Source organism: Phoxinus phoxinus (genome assembly GCF_949152265.1).
Source record: "Phoxinus phoxinus genome assembly, chromosome: 3".
In the NCBI taxonomy this organism is placed as follows: Eukaryota; Metazoa; Chordata; class Actinopteri; order Cypriniformes; family Leuciscidae; genus Phoxinus; species Phoxinus phoxinus.
This window is the reverse complement of record NC_136878.1, coordinates 19,215,959-19,239,808: the sequence shown is the minus strand read 5'-3', so window position 1 is coordinate 19,239,808 and position 23,850 is coordinate 19,215,959. Positions and strand designations below refer to the sequence as shown.

At 37.0% G+C, this 23,850-nt stretch overlaps 2 protein-coding genes across 3 annotated transcripts in view; both read left to right on the top strand.

Annotated features, from left to right (window-relative positions):
* eeig1b (estrogen-induced osteoclastogenesis regulator 1b) overlaps nucleotides 1-19,556 on the top strand; it is a 40,758-nt gene extending 21,202 nt beyond the window's left edge. Inside the window, exons 4-13 of one of the 2 annotated variants that reach the window (XM_079608041.1) lie at nucleotides 10,031-10,151; nucleotides 11,613-11,642; nucleotides 13,954-14,070; nucleotides 14,595-14,641; nucleotides 15,287-15,441; nucleotides 15,632-15,739; nucleotides 16,667-16,868; nucleotides 16,980-17,101; nucleotides 17,269-17,338; nucleotides 17,641-19,556. In XM_079608041.1, coding sequence (XP_079464167.1) covers nucleotides 10,031-10,151; nucleotides 11,613-11,642; nucleotides 13,954-14,070; nucleotides 14,595-14,641; nucleotides 15,287-15,441; nucleotides 15,632-15,739; nucleotides 16,667-16,868; nucleotides 16,980-17,101; nucleotides 17,269-17,338; nucleotides 17,641-17,686 — 1,018 coding nt within the window. In that variant the 3' untranslated portion in view covers nucleotides 17,687-19,556. Of the gene's footprint in view, nucleotides 1-10,030; nucleotides 10,152-11,612; nucleotides 11,643-13,953; nucleotides 14,071-14,594; nucleotides 14,642-15,286; nucleotides 15,442-15,631; nucleotides 15,773-16,666; nucleotides 16,869-16,979; nucleotides 17,102-17,268; nucleotides 17,339-17,640 lie in introns of both variants that reach the window. The other variant, XM_079608040.1, reaches the window with a different exon arrangement.
* A 1,809-nt stretch (nucleotides 19,557-21,365) lies between these two features.
* dpm2 (dolichyl-phosphate mannosyltransferase subunit 2, regulatory) lies at nucleotides 21,366-23,639 on the top strand. The gene is made up of 4 exons (XM_079608039.1): nucleotides 21,366-21,421; nucleotides 22,311-22,400; nucleotides 22,512-22,614; nucleotides 22,839-23,639. The coding sequence occupies exons 1-4, from the start codon at nucleotides 21,419-21,421 to the stop codon at nucleotides 22,892-22,894; spliced, it is 252 nt and encodes an 83-aa protein (XP_079464165.1). The 5' UTR covers nucleotides 21,366-21,418; the 3' UTR covers nucleotides 22,895-23,639.
* The last annotated feature ends 211 nt before the right edge of the window (nucleotides 23,640-23,850 follow it).

The following is a 23,850-nucleotide window of genomic DNA, read 5'->3' as shown; positions in this document are numbered from 1 at the left end:
TGCTAGACTAACTGGGACTTGTTACAGCACTTACATATTGTTGCTCTTTTGTTGGTTTAAATGCTTCTATTGTTCTCATCATTTGTAAGTCACTTTGGACAAAAGCATCTGCTAAATGATTAAATGTAAATGTGATCTAGTGTTACACTGTTTACATGTTCGCGTATTCATGTTCAGTGTGGACATGATTGTCACATCGCTCTTAGGCCCTGTTTACACTTGCTATTAATATGCGTTTAGGTCGATCAGATCACAAGTGGACGATGCTAAATACAGGTGTAAGCGGGGTCTAAAACGTTTTGAGCTTGTCCACTTTTAACCACTTCCAAAGATAGTCGAAAACATATTCGGATTGAAAATCCGCATTCTTCCCCTCGTAGAAATCCGGACAGAAGTGGTTTAAAGTGGACAAAATAGACAGATAAAAACACCAGTTGTAAACGGGACTGTCTCCTTCGTCTACTTGTGATCCGATCAACCAAAACACATCTTAATACCAGGTGTAAACAGGGCCTTAGACACGTTTCATCTCATTACCCAGACCTCTGTGCTTCCATATATGGAAAGTGTGTGTGAGCATATCTTCTCAATACATCTATCTTTTGTGCTCAATATAGACCCTTGTGGTGAGCTCACTTGCAAGTGATCACCACACATCCACGTCAAATCCATTGTTCTTTTCAGCAGCCAACATGACCTCAGTGCAATTTAATAACATGTGTATCAGTGAAGTAGGTCATGTTGTTTATTTTCCTTTAGTTTGTTACATTTGTACTCATCCCATATGCCCTGTTATTTTTCTCCTATAGGTGTGTCTCTGTATTTTGTGGATGCATGTGAGTGTACATGTGCATGTGGTTGTATGTTGTGTATGACTCATATTTCCATTCCTCTCACCAGCTTGATTCCCTCCTTCGTCATTCCTGTTCTCCCCAATCCAGATGAGGAATGCATCTGCTGCCTCTCTGATCTCTGTTACAGATTTTACACAGATGTGCTTGTGTGTGAATGTCCTTTTCCATGTAGTTAAAGGAGACATATCAAGGAAAGCAGGATTCTTCTTGCTCTTTTGATATAAAAGTGTTCAATGCATGCTATTAAACTTTCAGAAATACCAGCCAAGTCCAGTTAGAGGGTTTATTGAGCACAGTAGAATTTGATTGCTACAGAGCCCCAAAAGGGACATTTGTTTGCAAAACTTTTGTGTTCCTCCAAGATACTTGGCATTCGCTTTCAAAAAACACAAAAGTTGTGCGAGCGAATGCAAAGTTTCTTTGGGAAATGTAAAAGTTTTGCAAGTCAAGCATTATGAATTATTTTGAACTCTTTTAAGGGCTTTGTAAATTGCCCATGTTGACATAACAAATGTAGGCTATATGTCAGCAATTTAAGGAGAGCCTTTTACATGCAAAGAGGTTATCCAGTCTTAACAGAGATCGCTTACATATCAACATTTATGACTTAAATTTGCAGTAGCAAAAACAGCCGGTTTAATTATTGGGGTCAGAGAGAGGGTAGGAAGACAAAATTATGTCTGTCTTGCTGCCAAAAACTTTCACAAACATTATAATTGGACTTCGGGCACACACAAAATGAAGAAACTGTAGAAGGATCTTTTAACCGTCTCCATTATAAGAGCGCAAAAGTACATATTTTCAAAACCATCTTGCCAGAATTACTAATTGACAAATCATCCTTAAGGGAGCCTTGTGTAATTTTCGGGTTTCAGGTTCACTGTTTCTAAGGATGGAGCTCTAATGTGTTCAAAAACAGCAATTCGGCATTAAAAAATGCAAACCATGTGGCTGTAGACTCTGTAATAGCTGTGAGCTATTTACATTGTTTACATTTACGTGCTCTTCACATGCAGGTGTCTTTGACTTCCTCTGTCGTGTTTCGTCATGTCAACAGTCTGAGCCTGTTTGCACCTGTCTGCATGCTTTGAAGTCTTTTCTGAAGTTTTTACAAGTTTGAATGAGAGGGAGAGAGAGAGAGAGAGGTGTGCGTGTTTGCTCTGTTTCGGTTTGCTTTAAGTTGAATGTCTCTCATTGGCACTCATGAGTTAGCTTTAGTGTAACTATCCCTCATGAGCGGCAGGTGAGTGGCTTGACAGAAGAACAGGGTTCCAGAGTCCAGGTTATGTAAGAATGACTCTTCCTGGAGTGACACGGCACACCTGTGGGAAGGGCCTTATGTAACAGTGGAGACTAACTGTACATTTACTGTGTGTGAGAGAGAGAGAGAGAGAGTTGCAAATTTAGATCAAGCTGAGGAGAGATAAGGGATTTCATTAAAATAACTTTCTCTTGAAGAATTGGCTTACTGTTTCATTACTTTTCAGCTGCATCAAAGTCAAATGGTTTATATATATATATATATAAAATATATTTTTTTATATATACTTGCTAAATAAAAGTATTTAAAAATAAAATAAAAAATTCAACTGACCCCAAGCTCTTAAATGGTAGTGTCCACAAGTGGGACAAAGAATATTTTGTCTGTGCATGTTTGCAGTTATATTTAGTGGTTTATGAATTTTATTATGTGTAATGATTAAAAGTAGCACCCTAAAGCTAAAAGAGTCAAGATTACTGATCAACAGTGTCTTCACATTGTCTTTGCCTTCTCTTTCTTTCTGTTTACTCTGTCAAGGTCAGTTAGCCCACTGGAAAATTGCACAACCGTGCCTTTTTAATACATTAAACTGATTAACACTTTCCCAGCCAGTTAGCTGTAATTTGAACCTTAAGTTTCACAAGCAAAAGTGGTTGAAAATAGCAAATATGTTTTACTGAAGCAGCAATCCTTTTGTATATTATGAATTTGAGGTTAACTTTTTTTCCTCTTTTAATTTCTAAAGAATGTGCAAGTGCTTCTTGCCTGTGCATTAGCACATATGCTAATTCTTAGTTATTCTCAATGTGATGCTATGCAGTTGCTAAGATATTTTGTGTGGTTTCTAGAGCATTGCCATATGCTTGGTCCAATTAAAAAAAGCCCACACACCAAGTCTGTATGATATTAGTCGTCATTGGGTCCCTCCTTCAGTGTAAATCTATTTGTGTTTTGTCTGTATTTATCATACACCGTTGGGAAATTGTTAGTCTAGTTACTTAGAAATGCAAACCTCTCCTCATTCGCACAATTGGAGATATACATTGGTAGTTTGCATGTAAAATCCTCAAAATGTCTCTTGAAAGCCTATAGAATGAGGAGGACATAGAGGAACCGCAAGTGTGTGACATAAAAGAGCATCCTCTGAAATAAAAGCTGTGAAACCAGACCCTTAACACCAGATACCGATGACTGATGATTTCACATCTTCATAACAAGAGCAAACTAACCATTGTTTTGGCATTGAGATGTGAGTCTAGAGAGGACCTATCCTTGTTTATTAAACTCTAATGAGGTCTATGAGGGTTTACAAATTAATGAGCTTGCTATCATTTGATTACAATTATGACTAAGGAGGGTCACATAATTAGATGTCTTGATAGTATGGCAGTTATCAAACAAGAATAGTCTGTTGTTTTTCATTATACCACAGTCTCACATATGCCAGATATTGTGGAGATCAGTCATATATGATATCAGCCATTTTATAAGCGTGTGTGTGTTTGGACAGTCCCGCTGGAGCATCCAAGGGTTCACTGCTTTCCTCAAGGGCACAGCAGTAATAACTCACAGATCGTCCCTCACGTGATTCAAACCTACCAGTTGTGATGTTTAACCACACTTTCACACCATCCCATTATGTTTTAAAGTGCCCCTATTATGGATTTTTGAAAATTACCATTCATGTAGTGTGTAACATAGCTCTAAGTGAATGAAAACATCCTGCAAAGTTTTAAATCTAAAAGTGCACTGTATATAAAGTTATTGTCTTTCAAAAGTAAGAGTCGACTCTGAGTCAATTAAATTAATCGTTTTTCAAACGAGTCATAACACGTTTTGTTGTGATGTCAAGACTAAACATTAGCATATTGCCCGCCCACTTATTGCGCTCGCGGACACCAGGGAAAACTTGAACCCCCTCAAACACTGCAGCTGATTCCTGTAGATACTGGACGGCACGGCATCATGTCGAGGAGACGCTGTGCTCTACAATATGAAGGTAAAGCCAGTTTTTTTCACTGCCCAAGGTCGAGCATGTGAAGAATCAGTGGTTAAAATGAATCTTTACCATGATACCATAGCAGTATAATACTAAACCTTTGCGGTGATCCCTTCATTTTACGGACGGCTGCTTCTCAAATCTTGGGAGTTCAATGTAGGATTTGCAAACCGCTTGCTCTTGAAAGATGGTATTCAAAATACTTAGTTTTGAGTTTCATATTGTGTAGGTCTCCTGCTAAACCTCACATTATCACTGTCTTACTGAAATACTTCTGCTAATCAGCTGTGGGCCACTATTACCTAAAACTGTCTATTAATGCAGATTGTCTGTCGTTCTCACTACTTTGAGTAAAGATTAAGCATGGAGCAAGATTTGTTTTACTAACGTTTATGTTACATCAGTCATTCACGCTATAGAGCTTATTATTATTGATACAGTTTAATAGAAAAAAAAAATCAATAGTGGATCTGTATAGTAAGTTATCCACAGCTAGCTGGGTTGGCTGGGTAATTTCTTTCCTCTTTTTTTTCAAATTTGTCAAAAGTAGTGACAAAAAGAAATTGCTTAAAAATGGAAAAGTACCTACTTTGTCACCTAATTGTGAAATAATGGAAATTTTATCAACTTTGCACGTCACGGATGTAATTAGTTGTTACAGTACCGGTAAATTGAAATGTTTTCATTGTGGCTCAAGTGACTTAGGCATTTATTGCTTGCCAGGTTACTCATACAACAGATTATCTTTCCCATCTGAAGTGTGTTTAGTAACAACGACTTTGTAGTGGAGTGCATGACTGTTAGATCTCTCTTTCTCTCACTCTGTGTGCGGTTTTATAGATCCGTGTAGAACCAGGGTTAGCCTAAGCTCCAATCTGCATTTGTTCAGTGAATCAGGGGCATTCTGAGTCACGCTGAGTAAATATCATCTGAGGATATCTAGGACACCACTTTAACAGTCCATATCTGTGTCTGTTGAGCCCCTTTCACACAGAGATTCCGGAAAATACACGGATAAAGTGACCCGGGATTTGACCCGGGTTCGTTTGAAAATGGTTCATTCACACTGCCAGTGATTTGCCGGAATCAGAGAGCGCGTTCACACACAACCCGGGTATGTCCCGGATAGACGCGTGACGTTATGATGTGACGTATAAGGTACGCGTCGAAAAGACGACGATCATTTTTTTTCGGATTCGGTCGTACACTAACGCATCACGTACCGTTCCACAAAGCTGGCGAACGATCTCAGCTTCGGCGCGGATTGCAAGGAGCTCTCGGGTCTCTGCTTCAGTCCAGTTTGCAGACATCTTTTCGTTCTTTCTTGTATCGATGACGAACACAAACTTTCTTCTAACAGAGTAACAGAGTCGCACGATAACTACGTCATTGCGAAGGCTCGTGCATCATCACTACGACACACCCCTTACGGCATTTGTCCTGGCTTTTGTTCACACAGCGCGCGTTCCGGGTCTGAACACGGCAATGTTACTAGGTCCCCAACCCGGCATCGATCCCGGCATTAAACCCGGGTCGTGTTTGCGTTCACACAGAAGGCGTTCCGGCAATTTGCCGGCAATTTGCCGGGTTCAAAGTGCTGTGTGAATGGGGCTTTGGTTTGTGTATGTGTATGTGAGAGAAAGTGAGTACTGTCATTTAATCATTCAACCTAGTGGCTGATTGTTAGGCCCTATGTCTTTTGCCTTATGTAGAGACACATTGTCTTTCATCCGTCTTCTGTTTTATGTTCACCGGGGTTATGCGCCATCAGAACTGAATTTGAGAATGCCTTTTAAATTCTAGCTCGGTTGCTGAATTAGATTTGAAGCTGTGTTTGTTTATTCATTTACATACATTTTAAACTGGTTTTCTAAAAACCCATTAGGAATTCCTGAGGAAGCCTATGGCCTTCCAGATTGTCCTACAACTTAATGTCATGACCGAATACCGTTATAGTTTTGTCCAGTCATGCTTTGCCACAGTGTTTTCGTGAACTGCCAATAATAGCATGTGTATATGACAATAGACAGAACTTAAAAGAACATGATGTAAAATGTCTTGTAGATTATAACATTCAGCTAATCTGTAAACTCTTCTTGATTTCATCACACCACATTACTGTGTATTACAAAGCTAATTTTTGATCATTCATGCTTTTTCTGTGAGGTTTGTTCTTTCAATACTTAAGGATGAAAATGCAATGTTCTGCTGTCCTCTGATCTTCAGACCGCCATAGTGTCTAGATGTGATCTTTGCGTCATCCTCCAGCTGTGAGCTGACAGGTGCTTGAGTGTTTCAGAGGAACTTGTGAATGTCTGATGTTGCTCAGAGAACAGGAAGGAAACACTTTCTCACTCAACTGAACATAGCCATGGGATGTTACTCAGACTCTGAAAGAACTCCGAGCTAGCGGCTGTAGCTCCAGACATGTGCGTCTGTCATGTGGAGTGAGTTTGGAAGTCTTCCTCAGCTTCACTGTGTATGAGCTAAGAAGTCAGATTAGTTTGGGTTCACAAGTGGGACAGATTTTCGCTGTGATTACTAACAGTTTAGTCTGGGATGCAAGTCTATCATTGTTATCAGACATATCTAGCTGAGTCAAACTGACCTGTAGCCCATCAGCAGTTGGTGTGTGTGTGGTACTGGTAGAGGGCCGGCCCGTTCAGGGTCACACTCGGGTAATGGATGTGCAGTTATCCACTCTCATTTTCCCTGGCACACTGGCGGATATCAGGAACAGATGCCTTGGCAACAAGCCCAGGGTAAATAAAGGACTGGAGGAGGCCATCAAATCTGACTCCAGACACTGTACAATATGAAGGATAACTTAGTCAAAGAGCTTTATCTAGTGAGACAGACACAACAGTGCTTAGTTGTACAGTCCCGATATTGGGGGCCAAATAATGTTGAATTTAGTTGGAATAGCAGAAAATTTAAAATCATGAAAAGAGCTCCACTACTGCGAACAGACTTCCCAGGTCAATCTACAGGAGATCTACTATCTTCTCACTTTTGCAGAGTATAAAAAAAAATAGATAGATAGATAGAAAGTCAAGTCATCTTCATTTATATAGCGCTTTTAACAATGTAGATAGTTTCAAAGCGGCTTTACAGTAATAAACGTATAATTTAAGGTAACAGAGATTGTTTTGGCTTTATAGCGGTTCTTGAATAAAGATATTTTCCAGCTAAAGTTAGTTTTGATTGATTCACTTCCGTCGCAAGGATCATTAGTTATTAAATTAGAGACCGCTAAGACGACACCGTTCTCTCTACACAGACTTTAAACGCAAACCTGTAAGAAACTCTGATGGCGCTCATGTGCGCATTAAGAATTCATTCTATAGTTATGCGCATTTTAATATATGTGCGCAGGTCTGTAATTCCCTACAAACCAAGCCTTAGCCTTAGATAGATAGATGGATTAGATTAAGTATATCTTCTCTGTTTACAGAATATATTAGATATAGTTTATTTGGTTACACTTTACAATAAGGTCTCATTTGTTAATATTAGTTAGTTAATGCATTAAGTAATATGAACTAACAATTAGCAGCCAACCATTTTTTTTGCAGAATATATTAACCTTTGTTAATGTTATTTAATACAAATATTCATGTTTTGTTAGTTCACAGTGCATTAACTAATGTTAATAATAAATACAACATTTGATCTTAAAGATGTATTAGATTAAGAAATGCTGTATAAGTATTGTTTATGTTAGTTTAAGTAAAGTAGTTGTTACATTCATAACATTTTGTAAAAACAAATTAAACCGTACTATAAAATGTTACTGTTTATTTGTTATGTCTGTTACATCTTTTATTCATTTGTATTGTATTTGTGCGTGCATATTCATGTTTACCAACAATATTTAGTCCTAAAAGTAAGATATGGAGAAGTGGCTAAATTATCTTTTGCAAAAGTATTTTTGAGACAAATCTAACTCAAAAATAAAAAAAGGCTCCATAACAACATGTGTAAAGCCTCAGTTGATGTTAAGTGGGTAAAAATCCGAAAATATATCATATCTTAAAAAAGAAAACGTATCTTAAAATATTTCCAAAAGTGTGGTTCCCAGACTGAAACCGATGGATTAAAAAAATAAATTATGGATCCGAATGCAATGCAAATCATCAGTAAAATATTCTGTGTGAATCTATGAATTTTGACAATATTACTATGATAATATTCAAATATTAAATAAAATAATAAATTAATTAAAATAAAGGAACTTAAAGGAACACTCCACTTTTTTTGGAAATAGGCTCATTTTCCAACTCCCCTAGAGTTAAACAGTTGAGTTTTACCGTTTTCGAATCCATTCAGCCGATCTCCGTGTCTGGTGGTAGCACTTTTAGCATAGCTAAGCATAGATCATTGAATCTGATTAGCATCTCTCTCAAAAAAATGACCAAAGAGTTTCTGATTAGCATCTCTCTCAAAAAAATGACCAAAGAGTTTCGATATTTTTCCTATTTAAAACTTGACTCTTCTGTAGTTACATCGTGTACTAAGACCGACAGAAAATGATAAGTTGCGATTTTCTAGGCCAATATCACTAGGAGCTATACTCTCATTCCTTCGTAATAATCAAGGAACTGTGCTGCCGTACCATGGGTGCAATGATATTACAAACTTAGTGCCGGTCACGTTGGAAGTTACCGAGCTGGGGACTATTTTCAGGCGCTGCGTAATATCATTGCGCACTGCTTCTCCTGACACAGAGGGCGGAGCTTCAACAGCTTGTGTCCTTTTACCTCACACAGACATGCACTGAACATTAAAAAAACGTTTAGCCTTTTATGTTCAAACCGAAGTCAGAAAGATGGAGAGACTCAAGAAATGACAACATGTAGACAACATTCCTGAATGGTTAGTTGGTGAATTTATGTAGCTTATGTGAAGTTATCTTCTAGTCATTGATTAGCATATTCTGTCTTGATAATCTATAAATCGTGGTCTGGGGGCGGAGTTTATGTACATTTTAGGGTTAGTGATGTCAATAACCCGGGAGGAATGTTGTGTAGTCCTTAAAAAAGCAATTTCTTTAAAAGAAAATGTCTCCCTTTGCTTTGAACTTTGAGCGTTGTAACTGCAGATGTTGTTTATGCGCACAAAGCAACATTACACACTAACTGAAGTTAGAAAAGTGAAATCATATTCAACCACCCCTTTAATAAATAAAGACCAGCAACAAAATAACACTAGTATCTAACTTTAACTTTTCACTACAAAATTAACACAATATTTATCGTACAAATTTAAAAGAATGTTTTCTGTTAAAAAAATAGAAAAAAACTATGTTTTACTATGCAGCCTTTGGAGAGAGTTTATGGTGGGGATGTAAGAGAGTGGTGCAATGCAAAAGAGCTGCAGGAATGGTGGATGATGAGAAGGAACATAACAGAAAGTGAAAAGGGAACATACTGACCCACTTTCATCAAAGAGGTCTGCAGAGATGAAAGGATGACAATGGTAAAGTTTCCTTTGGCATTTCATACTGTACAGTCTCTTTTACAAGCTCTACTGCTACAGTCTGGCTTCATTTATGACTTAAAGCTCAGCTGGGTTCAAATCTGATTCTTTAACGTTCTCGTTTCCTGTGCAAAGTCCTGTTATTTCACACAGATGGACAGTTGTGGTGAAGAGTGATAAGTAGTAGGCTACCGGTGAATCGATTGCAGAAAACTTTTCAGCATCTGTGTGACCAGACTTTCATAATGATCTCTGACCCTGTGAACTTTCTGAAAGCTCATCCAAACTGACTATGTTGTCCATTTGTTAATCATCATAGAGTTCATTGTGTTATTTGTTTTATCTGTGGTCTCAGTAAGATTCCACTGGCTGGCTTATAAAGACGGACTAAGATTTATAATGATGTTGATAACTCATTCTCGATCTGTCTCTCTACAGGCAGGAGGTTCAGGAGAACTGTGTTCGCTGGCGAAAGAAGTTCTCCTTTGTGTGTAAGATGAGCGCCATTCCTGCCACGGGGGTCCTGGACCCCTGTATTTGCAGAGTGTCTGTGCGTAAGGTAAGTCTCACTCATACACACAGATCTCATCTTAGACCAGTAACACACTCAACAATAACTTTATATAATAATAAAAAAAAAAATAATGGCTCATTTTAATCTGAAGTGATGATTATTTTCAAAGCAGTTTTTTAAAAAACTTTTTTTTTTCGTTTTAAGGTTTATTTAATAGCCAGCATTTTGTGGACCAGATTTACCAACAGCTTGTGCCACCGCTAACCCTCTTTTGCCGTTAAAAAACTATTGTAAGGATTTACTGAAGACATAGCCTACAGTGAAAAATTAGCGCTGAAAAGGCGTGGACACAGTTATTTTTGCGGCTGACCTTATTTCATATGCATTTGTTGGAGTTTCCCTTTCAGACGCAAAATGGGAGGAGAGTATTTAAATGAATCATGCAATGTGATTTACTAAGGTTTGCGCTAGTTAATTTACTGGTATTTGCGCCATTATTTAATTAACCTATTTTGTGCCTGTATTTTTTAGTAGATTTCCCGTGCTTGATTATCAGCGGCTCTGCTTGTTGCGACCCTACGCTAATTGCACTGCTCTTGGTAGATTGTGTTGGTCATTACGGCTGCGTCTGTTCTTTAATGTGTGCGTCGTCAGTAGATCACGTGCAAAACTTACCACTCCCATCTGCGTTTTTTTGGAATTGCGCTCTCACGCTAATTTGCCCAGTTTAGTAAATCTGGCGGATCATGACGGATCCAGTAAGCGCATTTAAACCGCTCAATGCAGTTTACCCCAGTGGAAAATATGTGTTTGTTGGAGGAGTATAACAGTTACAAGGACATTACTTGGGAAATTTAGCAGAGAATGTAGTAAGAAGAAGAAATGACAGTTAACGACAGTTAACAGCGTTAATCCGACCGAACCGGAGCATTTAAGACGTACAGAAAAGATACAAAAACGAAACCGACCGATGAAGTCCTTATTTTTATATATTTCCAGTATGTTACTGCGGTCCCTAAAACCCTTTCCCTTCTCATAGCTCTCTCCATAACGTCGTCAGCAAACCACAAATTATGAGCCATTTTCCCTTTTCTTTTGGCTGTTTGTCATGTAACTGTTTGTTACTGCTGGTTGCCAAGGTAACATAGTCTTAGACCTAAGTTAGCCTGGGTTTGTTTGGTCTAAATTAAGTCAGTCTTTATTTTTGTAAAATAAACAGTCTAACTTGGATTAGACTAGTCTATGAGCAAATTTTAAACTTGTCTAACACTATAGACCGGTCTAAAATAGCTTTGTGAAACCGGCCCCTGGATTAACAATCAGATTGTGGAGCTATTCAGTGAGTTCTGATGTTTGTTTACTCCATACAGTGTATCTGCTGTCTCATGGCTCTTATTACCCTTCACTCCCTTTGCCTCATAGCGTCACCACCAAAGGCAAACATATTACATAACAAATAATCTCTTACCCGCTTTCTCTCTCTCTCTTTTTTTTTTTTACTTCCAGGAACTTAAAGGTGGAAAGACTTTTTCAAAGGTAAGAGCTTTCTCCTCATCACTTTCTCTCTTTTTTTCTTCCTCTCCTTATGATTGTTTCTTCCTCACATACTGTCTCTAAGGGAACATCACAGATTTCTTTCTCACGCTCTGTTCTTTTTTTCTCAGGGTTTAATGTTTATAAACACAAAGCTCTTGTGAGTCACATGCATATACACACAAGTATGCATACTGTATTTAGAGACACTCAGGACACCAGGAAATATAAATGGTGTAATGCAGTGGGAGGTTAGTTTAATAGGGATTCTGTGATCTGGTCTGGACCTGTCATAGACATGTGTTTCCACACCTTGAGAATCTCTAAATCACACAGTTATCAGGCATTGCTTGTACCACCCTACATTAATTGTACAATAAATTCAAGTAATTAGTGATAATAGACTATAGATAAAAGGCTGAACACACACTTTTAGTAATTACAGAAAAGACTGACACAGGCAGGCCATTTCTCTTGTGTCAACAAACAAAGGATGTGAGACGTTCCCTAAACAAAAGCTCTTAGTGTGATTTTTATATATTCAAAAAAACAAACATTTAAGTTAATGTACATTACTGATAAACCGTTTCGAGTCAGAAAAAAACTTTTATTCCACAAGAATGTCTATCATTGATCAAAAGTGACAGTAAAGACATTTATAATGTTACAAAATACTGATAATAAAGAAATGCTTCTTGAGCACCAAATCAGCATATTAGAATAATTTCTGAAGGATTATGTGACTGAAGACTGGAGTAATGATAACACACATTATATATATATATGTGTGTGATTGGGATTGCTGGTTAAGGTCATCATGGCCAAATGACTGCAGAGAAAGACATGTTTGGCACATTTGTGTTTGTAATGAGTTACAGGAGGATGTTTTGTTTGGGAGTGTGCATCCGTGTCCTCTTCTCTTCATTTACTGATCCCTTACATCCTGAACAGGAGCAGTTTGTCAAAAGAGTATGCTGATGCAGCAAAAGTTGGGAATGAGGGAGGTCAAATCTATGGACTGTAACCAGGAATGAGAGTGAAACACAGAAAGGAGTTGGTTGGATATGACCTTTAGGATGAAATAAAGTGAACCTTTGGTATGACAGATTATGATATTTAAATGCTACAGTACATTGACATGAGTTGAAATGAGTTATCATGTAATGAGAGTACATTTAAAATGAGTTATCTTGAATTTGATCAATCACTTAGTAATTGTTAGTCTCAGAAACAGCACAGAAAACCAGCATTGTCTGGAGTAAACCACATTAACCTTTTGAGGACAGCAGTCATTTAAAAAAAAAAAAGAGAAGTGTGCCAGTCAGAGGAAATGTTTTGTGCTAAAGGTAGCAGTGGAACAGCAAATATAGATAAGGAACGGCACATATGCATGCTCAGATCTGTGAGAAGATGGGAAAATACCCTAATGTCTCAGTCTCTCCTGCCTTTTGTAGTTTGCAGTCAATTAGCTTATTAATAGTCAGCGTTTAACATGAAGGTTAATATATGATATTCTTTTCTTATATGTATTAAAATAGTTTCATGGCCAGTAAAAACATATATATATTTTAAAATATTTACAGTAGGTACATTTTCTTCTCACTCACTGTTGGAGGTGTGATAATAAAACATATTCTGTGTGTGTCCTTGCATTAGTCCCTTTATCCCTTGCTGTAATATCACACATCAATGATTTTTAAAGGCCAGCTGGTCACGTGCACCAGTGCTGACTGTGTAGGGTATTCATCCAATAAAGGAAATGGAAAGAATTATATCAGCTACCGTTATATGATTAACCAAGGTTAATAGAATTTTTCGAAGAACATTTTGTTGGGAACAAAGAGTGAGAGAGGGAGATAGCAGAGAAATGTATGAAGAAAGTAACAACCATGCATGCCAGTAGTGTTGGAGAAACCTTTATCGAGTCGGAATCAGAGAGGGATTTCATGCATGACTGACTCTGCCAACTTCACATGCCTGTAGTTATATAAGAGCACTCTTAAGAGTTAACCCTTTCCTTTCTTCCTTCCCTTAACTAGCCTTCATGCTTCTACAGCTTAACAAACTCTTTTTTTTTTTACTCTGAATAAAACGTACCCTTAATAAACAATTCTAGAAGATGAAAAAATTATAAATGGGAAAAACAATGAAGCCATAAATTTATGTCCTGACTCATTCCTAGAGTAATGTTAATAAAGCTAATGGTATAAATATGGGGAAATACGAGTTTAGAGCTTGCTTTTTAAATTTAGAGCTTGCTTTTTTGTATGGCTGATGTACTGGTGGTGATAAAATCTTTATTTTGTCTCTCCAGCTGGGCTTTGCTGACCTCAACTTGGCGGAGTTTGCTGGTTCAGGCTCCACGGTTCGCTGCTGTATACTGGAGGGCTACGACACCAAGAACACTCGGCAGGACAACTCTATACTCAAGGTGAGTGTGTCCCTGTTTGTGTACATGCTTGTGCGTATACTGTAGGCGTGCGTGGGTGCTGGTCGTCTCTTATCTCATTTTAGGAGTGAGATAGACATGTCCCTTTTGTTGGGCCAGCAACATAAGCACTACCTTTTTCATCTTGAAACACCACTACACCAGGACCTCTTTCTCTGCATTATTCTTAGCACCTTCAGATTATTTTAAAAGGAGGCAGAAGCACTGTCCTCACCACAAACTGTCATCTAGAGCCGCTACACTGTGTGGGCGACATGACTGCTCTAACCCTCTCATGAGTCCCTGTAATGACAGACTGACTGACTCACTGTCTCTAAGAAATGTCAGGAGGAAAAATGTAAAGGAAAAAACAACAGATAACATTTAATCATAGATATGTTTGTCATTTTGACTCTCAGATGTTAATCTAGATTTTGTGTGTAGGTTCCCGCAAGCAGTCTGTTTTACTATCAAAATATGTGATGATTTTATATTTAACTCTTTTATATTTTCATATCTCTTCCCAGGTTACCATTGGCATGACGCTTCTCTCTGGAGATCCCTGCTTCAAAACGTGAGTGTGTTGTATAGTGTAGAGTAACTTTGTGTTTCTGAATACTGCATCTAGTCTAGTTCAGTAGTTTTCTTCCAGAGGCCTGTGGCCCTCAGAAAACTTCTCAAGCCTCAAGATGGCTAACAATGATTTCAAATAAGGAAAAACAAGATTTAAAATACACTAAAACAATCACAAAACAAGATGTTTTTTCTTTGAAGAACCAGGGTCTTGGAACACCTGGATGGATTTTAAAAGTGTGATTTCTATAGGCTACCTGGAAAAGTCATGTAAATGCTGTGTCATTTTTGTTAAGAATGTACTTTTTTGTAGTTACGTCAAGCTCTAAAATATTTTATTAGGTAGAAATTGTGAGTAAAAAATATTTATACAAATCCTTTAATCCTTTAAATCCATTAAATCACAAATGACTTACTTACTTATAAATTATTTGGTTAGAAGTGTGGTTCCTGAAGAGCATTCAGCTCTTAAAAGTTTTGGAGTTCTGAAATTGGAGTTCTGTAATGTTGAGAACCACTGGTCTAGTTAAAAGTGCATTTTCTTGATTCATGGTCAGTATAGCACCCCTCCTGTAGGCCATAGAGAGAACACATGCGGCTATTGCTCACTGGTGACGTCTAAAGTTGTCTGTCTCCTCTTCCTCAGGCCTGTGAGCACAGCTAAGACCATTGCCATGGCTGGGCAGGACCCCTCTCTGCAGCTGGACCGCAAGGGAGAGGGCACCGCCGACCACTCTTCTGCACCCCTCGGCGGCGGCACTCGCCGATCAGTCAAAACCAGACCCTCCGTCAACCACTCGGGTATGACCAACACATCTCTTCTGAAATTGTGGAGAACGTTAACAAGTAGATAAAAGCTTTCCATTTGTAATTGTATTCAAAATGCACAGTTTAAATATTTTATTATGATTTTGTAAGGACTATCTTGAAAATGGTATTCTGTTGGTGTTGTATAAATGAACGGGGTCAACCTGAAGCTGTTTGTTCTCAGGAGGCCTTCAGCAGGGATTGGAGGAGAACCTGTCCAGTCCAGATGAAGTGTTCCACACGGGACACTCTCGCAACTCCAGCTTTGCCAGCCAACATAGCAAAATCTCAGGTGGGACTCAGGGTACGATCAAAAGAACATCAGGTACAGATTATAGCTGATTACAGTATAAAAAAACTTCAATCTAAACTTCTATCATTTACATTTAATCATTTAGACTTATAATTGAATAAAATGTTGAGCTTTTTTATAATACAGGACACAAGAGCAGTAATACAGAGACTTTTGTGTTCTAAAAAACATTTTTCGAGAGAATTTTCACTTAAGGAACGTGAGTGTCCTTATTTATTTTTAAATACACTACCGTTCAAAAGTTTGGGGTCTGTACGTTTTTTAAATGTATTTGAAATATGCCTCTTATGCTCCCCAAGGCTTCAAAAACACAGTAATATTGTGAAAAATTATTACAATTTAAAATAACTGTTTTAATATACAATAATAGTAATTTATTTCTGTGATGGCTAAGCTGAACTTTCAGCATCATTACTCCTGTCTTCACTGTCACATGATTCTTCAGAAATCATTCTAATATGCCGATTTGGTGTTTAAGAAACATGTTTATTATTATCAATATTGAAAACAGTTGCTGCTTTTATTTGTGGAAACAGTGATATCTTTTTTTCTGATATATTCTTTGAGGAGTTGAAAAAAATATATAAAAAGATCAGTATTTATTTGAAATAGAAATATTTTATAACATTTGTCTTTATTGTGACTTTTTTTAATCAATTTTATTGCATCCTTGTTGAATTTCTTTTCCAGTTTTTTTCAACTGTAGTGTACTTTTTTTAAATCAAAACTTGAGAGATTGATACATGAAAGTGAAAATGAAATTCTTTATTTTCATCAGTGCATTCAATTGAACCATTTAGAGCCCTTTTTTTTTTTTACTTTGGAGAGTTTTCCTTTTCATTTGTACAATACTGCTTTGACCACTGATTTGCACTGATTTGTGGGATGTGTTTGTCCTTCACTCAGGCTACAGCACAGAGCACTCTCACTCCTCCAGCCTGACAGATCTGTCCCAGCACCGGCGGAACACCTCCACCAGCAGCAGCAACACATCAGGAGGCACGTCTACAACTATCGAGAGCCCCGTAGAGCCGGAGAAAGAGGTGGTCAAACCAGAGAGGCCCCCACGTCCCCCTCGCCCTGCTCTGCCCCCAAACAGGCCCTCAAGGTGGGCGGAGTCACTCAAAGTGCACAAGCAAAAATGGGATATAGCTTAAACACAAAGTATAATGTGACAGAGTATATTCGAAAGAAAAGAAGTATCTATATATCTACACAGGAGAAAGAAGGACTCTGTGGAGAGCCATCCCACATGGGTGGACGACACACGAATCGATGCAGATGATATTGTGGAGAAGATTGTGCAGAGTCAGAACTTTGCGGATGTCAGCAACAATGAAGGTGTGTTGAGAAGCAATTTGGTAGTATTAAATTTTTAGCACCATTAACTCCTCTTTAGCCCATTTATTTACATTCAACACTGATACAATGCTGATACTATAATACTACTCGCTTATGAAGCCTTCACATCTCTGAAGCTCATCATTCTGTCACTCTTTCTCTCACAGACAGCAACTTAACACTGTTTATCAGTAGGGATGGTACCACAGCATTAAGTGGCATCCAGCTTGTCAACAGGTAAATTGGTGCTCTTTTATATGCCTTTTTAACTTGGTGTTATAAATGTAGAAACGTCTAGTAGTAATTGAATTATTCATTTATTGCTTATACTACCATTCAAAAGTTTGGGCTCTGTAAGATTTCTTAATAATGTTTTTGAAAGAAGTCCCTTATGCTCACCAAGGCTGCATTCATTTGTTAAAAAATACAGTAAAAACAGTAATATTGTTAACTATTATTACAATTTAAAATAACTGGTTTCAGCAACATATTTGTACTCAGACAGTTATGCTTCAGTATCATCTTTTGTTCTTTGGCAGGGTGTCTGCGGGCGTTTTTGAACCGGTGGTGATTGAGAGCCATTAGAACTCTGAGGAACTCTCACTCTTTCACAACGCCACATGTTTTTATTTTTAAATGACGGAGAGAGCAAGACAGGGACTGTATGTCAGAGTAGGCAACTAACTTCACAACTTGCTCATCTTGTGGGTCTGACATATTACCGCCGTAACACCCTAATCGTGCATTACAAATGCTGATGAAAATGGTGGTGGGTACGTTTTTTTAAGAATGAATAATCATAAATATTTACAGCGGATTCTGAGAATACAAACTACTTGAAATGCCTTAAGAAGTAAGGCACGATGGGAACTTCAGTCTAACACTGTGAAATACGAGGGCAGTCCAAAGGATTTAGACGGAAATTCAGTTCAATGTTATATTAAAATTTTAATCGATTTTCGATGGGTCATTTAATGTCTTTTATTTCTTTGTGATGCATTTTTAGCCCCTGCTATAAACAAACCATTGAAATCTGCCCTCACATACATTCTAATAATTCAGTAACCAGTCAATTGGCCTGTGGTAAACATTGATTAATATGCCTGAAATCATGTATGGCTGGCCATACAAGTATGTCTGAGGCAGAGAAAACCGTAAGGCCATTCTTCCCATTTAACCATTTTCAGTATCTCGACACTTGTGCTTGTTTGTCAGAGGTGGGCAAGGGTTTGCTTACATATGTTCCAGCTGGACTGGTGAACATAAAATACAGAAATATACTGTACTGCCCCCCTCTCTTTCTCTTTCACTTTCTCTTTCAGTAAAATTCCCAAATTCTAACTCGGCCTGACAGTATTTCTCTTTCACTATTCGATTGTTTCCCCTTTGCTGCTGGTTTCAGCTTCAAATATTTGTGTGACTCAGTGCACACAACACAACAGTACAGCCAAGCCATTTGTGCCATTCTCTCGCTAGGGTTTTTGTCAGCATCAAAATGTTCGAATGACTTGTATCCTAGTGAGATCCTATATTCAGAAGCAAGAGCAAATGATTTGTAGAGTCCTTGTTGTAAGACACAGCTGAATAATTGCATTGTTTTTAGAACTAGATCAGAGACAGTGACTCATAGTCACACGTCTGTCCTTGGCAACTGTGTTTCTGACCGGCACCTGGTGTGCCCTAGGAAACAGTGTACAATAGACATGACAGTTTCTCTGTCATGTACTGCTTGTTTGTCATCTAATTCATGATCTTAATCATGGACATGAATCTTTCTCAGTTGATCTGAGAGCATTGACCACATTAAAAACTGACATTGTGAGTGTTTTTAATACTCATATCGCACACTTTTTTTCTTTCTTTTTTGTCAGTTGAGAGAAAAGTGCAATGTGGGCTCGTTGTTTTGTGAAAGCCCATTTTTGAGTTCGTTCAGGGAATTGGCCCTTAAATATTTCACCTGTCCAGTGGCTTAAAAAATGACGTGCTTAAACAGAATCACTGTTCACATTTAAACGTTTTATGTTTATATTAATACATTTTTATTGTTATTATTCATGCAGTTTTAACGTAACAAATGAGTCTGTGGCGTGTTCCAGCCGCTTCTCTGCAGGATTAGTACTCCTGGAAATGTAAAGTAACACTACCTTTGAAAGGGCAAAATATACGGTAGTTATGCGGCCTGATAAAGCCTAGTGTTCTGGATGTTTCTAATTAGCTAGTATAAAGGGATTCTCTAAAGACACTGAAAAACGTATCTAAATGTTTTTGTTGTTTACTCTTTGTACCTGTTGTCTACTTTATTAGCTATTAAGAACAATAACTCTATTCTGTCATTTCTGGGGGGTTTTCGAACCAGCTGGCTGGTTCAGTTGGAAATTTTTTTGGGGGGGGGGATTTTTTCCCCCCCTCTCAACCTTGATTAAAAATATTTCTATTGTCTGTCTGTGATGGCATGAAATAATGACCATCTGTGATTATTGTTCTCTTTCTTTCTTCTCTCTCTTTCTCTAACGAAGACTTTTATAATGTTGATGTTTTTAGTCATAATTGACTATTCTGTGATCTTGTGTGTGCGTGTGTGCGTGCGTGCGTGTGTGTACTACTTGATCTATTTAAGATGCTGTTGCAGGGAACTGACTGGGGGTCTATATGCAAAAGTTCATGTTGGAAACAAGACAGATAATGTAATTTATTATAAGTTTTACATTTCAGTAATCTGGATCCCTTGTTTTCTTTAAAAATGATGTTGTTCACTTGACACGTGTTCATTCATGTAAATCATTATATTGTATTTTATCAGTTTAAAGAAAATAATTTAAAAGACCAAATGGAACCCAGCAAAATATATGTATGTACACTGAGTGGCACAGGCTCCAGGATACTGAAAACCTTAGATGGTGTGTGTATATATATATATATATATATATATATATATTACACACACACACACACACACACATATGTGTGTTCACTACAACAGCACTTAAATACTGAGGACTAACTAATGTCTAATTCTCCAGAATGTTGATCTGCATTTCTCCTTCACTATCATAAAGGATTTAAGCTATGCACTTACAGAAAGCTTTTCATTAAAACATTCATTTTAATAACAGTTCATTAGAAAATAAATTATATTCTGGAGATTTCTTTAAAAATATATATAACATATAAATGAATTTACCACTAAAGTACTATGGAAATACATTTATTTTTCTGATTGTGACAAATATTTATATTTTAAGATCACACATAAACAATGTGGTGTTTCTCCAAAGTTTTCTTGGTCTTATGTTTGGTTTCATGCATGGAGAGGATACTTTCTAACGATGGACCGGAACTATATTTCTACACTTAAATGTGAATGTTTCTTTCTTTAATGTAACTGTCTGATGAGGTTGTCTACAGTATATGTATTATTTTGGGGAAATAAAGATAATGTTGGATATCATAATACACAATCTTTGTTTGTGTGACTTATTTAACAACATCCAGCTAATTATGAATCATTTACTTGTGAATTGTGTATTTTTTTCATTGCCAACATACAGAATACGTGTCCAAACGGAAAATAAATGTACAGTTTAAAACAGTAGTTTTTATTTGCTATAAATGAAGCTGAAACTTAGTCTCCAAACTGTCCCATTTTGTTTAGTCTTTGAATTAGAATTGATTTACTTGCCCCGCAGTTTCACAGACAAGGCTTAAGCCTTGCCCCAGACTAAAAAGCATATTTGGGCTGTTTTAACTGAAAGCAACTTTCACTCACATCTTAAAATATGTCAGTGCCATTGTTTTGTCTCAATATGCACACCAGTAATGTTTTTTAAAGCATAAATATATAAGCATGTTTATAAAAGATACTTAAATATCCTAATTAAATTAGGGCCTAATCCTGGCTTAATCTAAGCCCTGTCTGTGAAACCGGGCCTTAGTTTACTAACTTTAACTTAGTTTATTTGACACGTAGACATAATAGCCTAAATTATAACAACCCGCTGATGCAGATGATACCAGTTCTGTAATTTAACATATTTTATATATTTTTGTGCTCTTCTATGTTTCCTCTCCTGTAGTTAGTTGATAACGGGTTAGAAAAAAAATAAAAAAAATGAAATAAACAGACTGCTTGAGAGACGTTCGCCTAGCACTGCTTCTGCTTCTAACCAGTAAATATTTGAATAGAGCGCCCTCGTGTGGTGAACAAAATTACCACAGTGAAAACTACATAAAAAAACTACATTTCCTAGCGCGACTTCCGTTGTTAGTCGGAAGTAGATTTCATAAATTTGGGTTGCATACGGAAGTGGCACGTCCATAATGGTAAGATTAACTGAATAGATGTAAAAGTGTTATGTCTTTGTCGTTTTCATTTGAAATATATTAATATTACACTTTATAGGTTGTTGTTTCCGCGTTGTTTCTAGTTGTTTACTGTCTAACTTTCTAGCAACTGGGATAAATAAGCTACAAGTTTCACACTGTAACGTTATAACTTAGTTCGTAGTATGAACACATAATTCACCAATACACAAATAGTTATTTGTTCAACTTCAATATTATATATTTGTTATTTTCTTTATGACCGCTGTTGAATGCATGTGCCCTGCCACAGAGATTCAGTAACGTTAGATTCAGGCATTCAGTAGATACCCTTCATATACGTGTGCAGGGATGACGTCTGAAAGTTCCCTCGAGATTTGGAAACCTATGGGTTTTTATAATGTTTATGTTTTCAATTTATGGTGGAAATACAGTGTGTGGTAAACATAACTTGACAATACTTGAACGCTTGAAACTGTTATGTTTTTTTTTTATTGCCTACATTTCTATTAAGTTACTAAATAAGAACTTTTGGTGTGTGCATTTGTCGTTGTTGATTACAAATCGTTGTTGATTACAAAACGTTCAAGTATAAAAACAAATCTTCAAGTATTGTCAAGTAATATTTACCACAGTGGCAGACTTTATTTTATTTATTAGTCTTTCATGTTTTGACTTCATCCCTTCACCACTCCATTTTTGCAAGATAAACTTATCATTTGTTTCTCTCAGTGTGGAGTATGGAGACCATTAAAAAGCCACAATTGTAAATGTTAATTCCCTTAAAAACAATTATATTTGTTTTATATATTAACATATTGTAAAAGTGAGACTTTATCGTGTAATGTGCACTTATATGTGAGCCAAACCCTAAAAACTTTCTTTTCAGGCAACTGGAGCAGATCAAGCTGTTGGCTTTGGACTTGTTGGCTTTAGTCTGTTACTGTTCACATATTACACTCTTTGGGTCATAGTCTTAGTAAGTGTTTTTTTTCTTCCTTTTTAATAAGACATGCTTTTTTTTCATATGCTACTGAACAAATATTGAAGTGATCAAACATTGATGCAAACTCTTCTGCCCTTGTTCCAGCCTTTCGTAGACAGTGACCATGTGATCCACAGCTATTTTCTTCCACGAGAATATTCAGTCATACTTCCTGGAGTCGCAGCATTAATCCTCTTACTATTTGTTGGTAAGTAAAGCAAGCAATATGTCACCGTTAAAAAAATGAGCAGTATATGGACTTAATAAAAATGTTATTCATTAAATTCAACAGTACAACCATGTTAATTACTTATGCCTCAGTACATGCTGGACAAGAGAGCGAATGAGACTGAACCACTAAATCTTTACAAGATTGCAAGAAAACGTTTCTCTGTTTAATCTAGTGATCAATTGTACCCTATTTTTTTTCAGGCACCTTCATAGGGGTCGTAACATGGAAGAATCGAAAGCCTAAGAAAATTGATTAAGCCCCCTCATGCTGCTGTGATTTATCTGGTCAGAAGAACGAACTGTGTTGGTTTCACTCATGTACCACTTCCTGTACACAGCCACGTGAAGCTGCTCTCCTGGATTCCTGTCATGTTCATGTGCTTGTAGAGTTCATTGTAGTAGCCAAACGCAGTACTGAACATTTAGTTAAACAGTAGTCTAATTGAGCTTTGTACTTCCCTTCTCCACAACCTTTACTTAAGACCACACTAGTTGTGAGATGTTCAGCTTTGGAGAATTATTTCCATAATCAGGAAGCTAAAGGCAAATAATACATGAGATCATAATTTCGGCACCTAAGACGATGGGGAAGATATGTGTGTACTTTGTATCTGGATGGCATCTAAATGGAATATGGGATTTAAAAAAAATCATGATTAACGTTGAGGATTGTTTCAACTGTTCTCTTATGTTGTAAATAATAAACATATGTATAAGGTAGAGTGCTTGCTTCTAGCAGCAAAATAATTTAGGACAATAATAAAAAAAGAATGAGAAAGATAACTTTCTGTAAAACCATACACAATCCCACATAAAAATAATAAAAATAGGCAACATTTAGTACAATGTCATGTGTTTGTTTTTCTCACCCATTTTATATTTTATTGTATTACTCTATCAAACTATTTTTTCTCACCCATTTTATATTTTATTGTATTACTCTATCAAACTATTTTTTCTCACCCATTTTATATTTTATTGCATTGTTTGATAGATAGATAGATAGATAGATAGATAGATAGATAGATAGATAGATACATGTCCTATATTATCAACTATTCAAAAATTGTATGAGATCGATTTATTTCTCGACAGGTGATGTTACTTTGTATTTTGTGGGCTATTTTAAAACATATACCAATCAATGTTGTACTTTATATATTCATATTCACTATTCACTTTGGTCTATTCTGTGTTTGTCAGTTAGTAGTTG

Excerpts from the sequence above, each read along its gene's own strand:
- dpm2 (XM_079608039.1), top strand. Across the intron at positions 22,401-22,511 it reads CTCTTTGGGTCATAGTCTTA|CCTTTCGTAGACAGTGACCA; the intron begins GTAAGTGTTTTT and ends CCCTTGTTCCAG. Across the intron at positions 22,615-22,838 it reads AATCCTCTTACTATTTGTTG|GCACCTTCATAGGGGTCGTA; the intron begins GTAAGTAAAGCA and ends ATTTTTTTTCAG.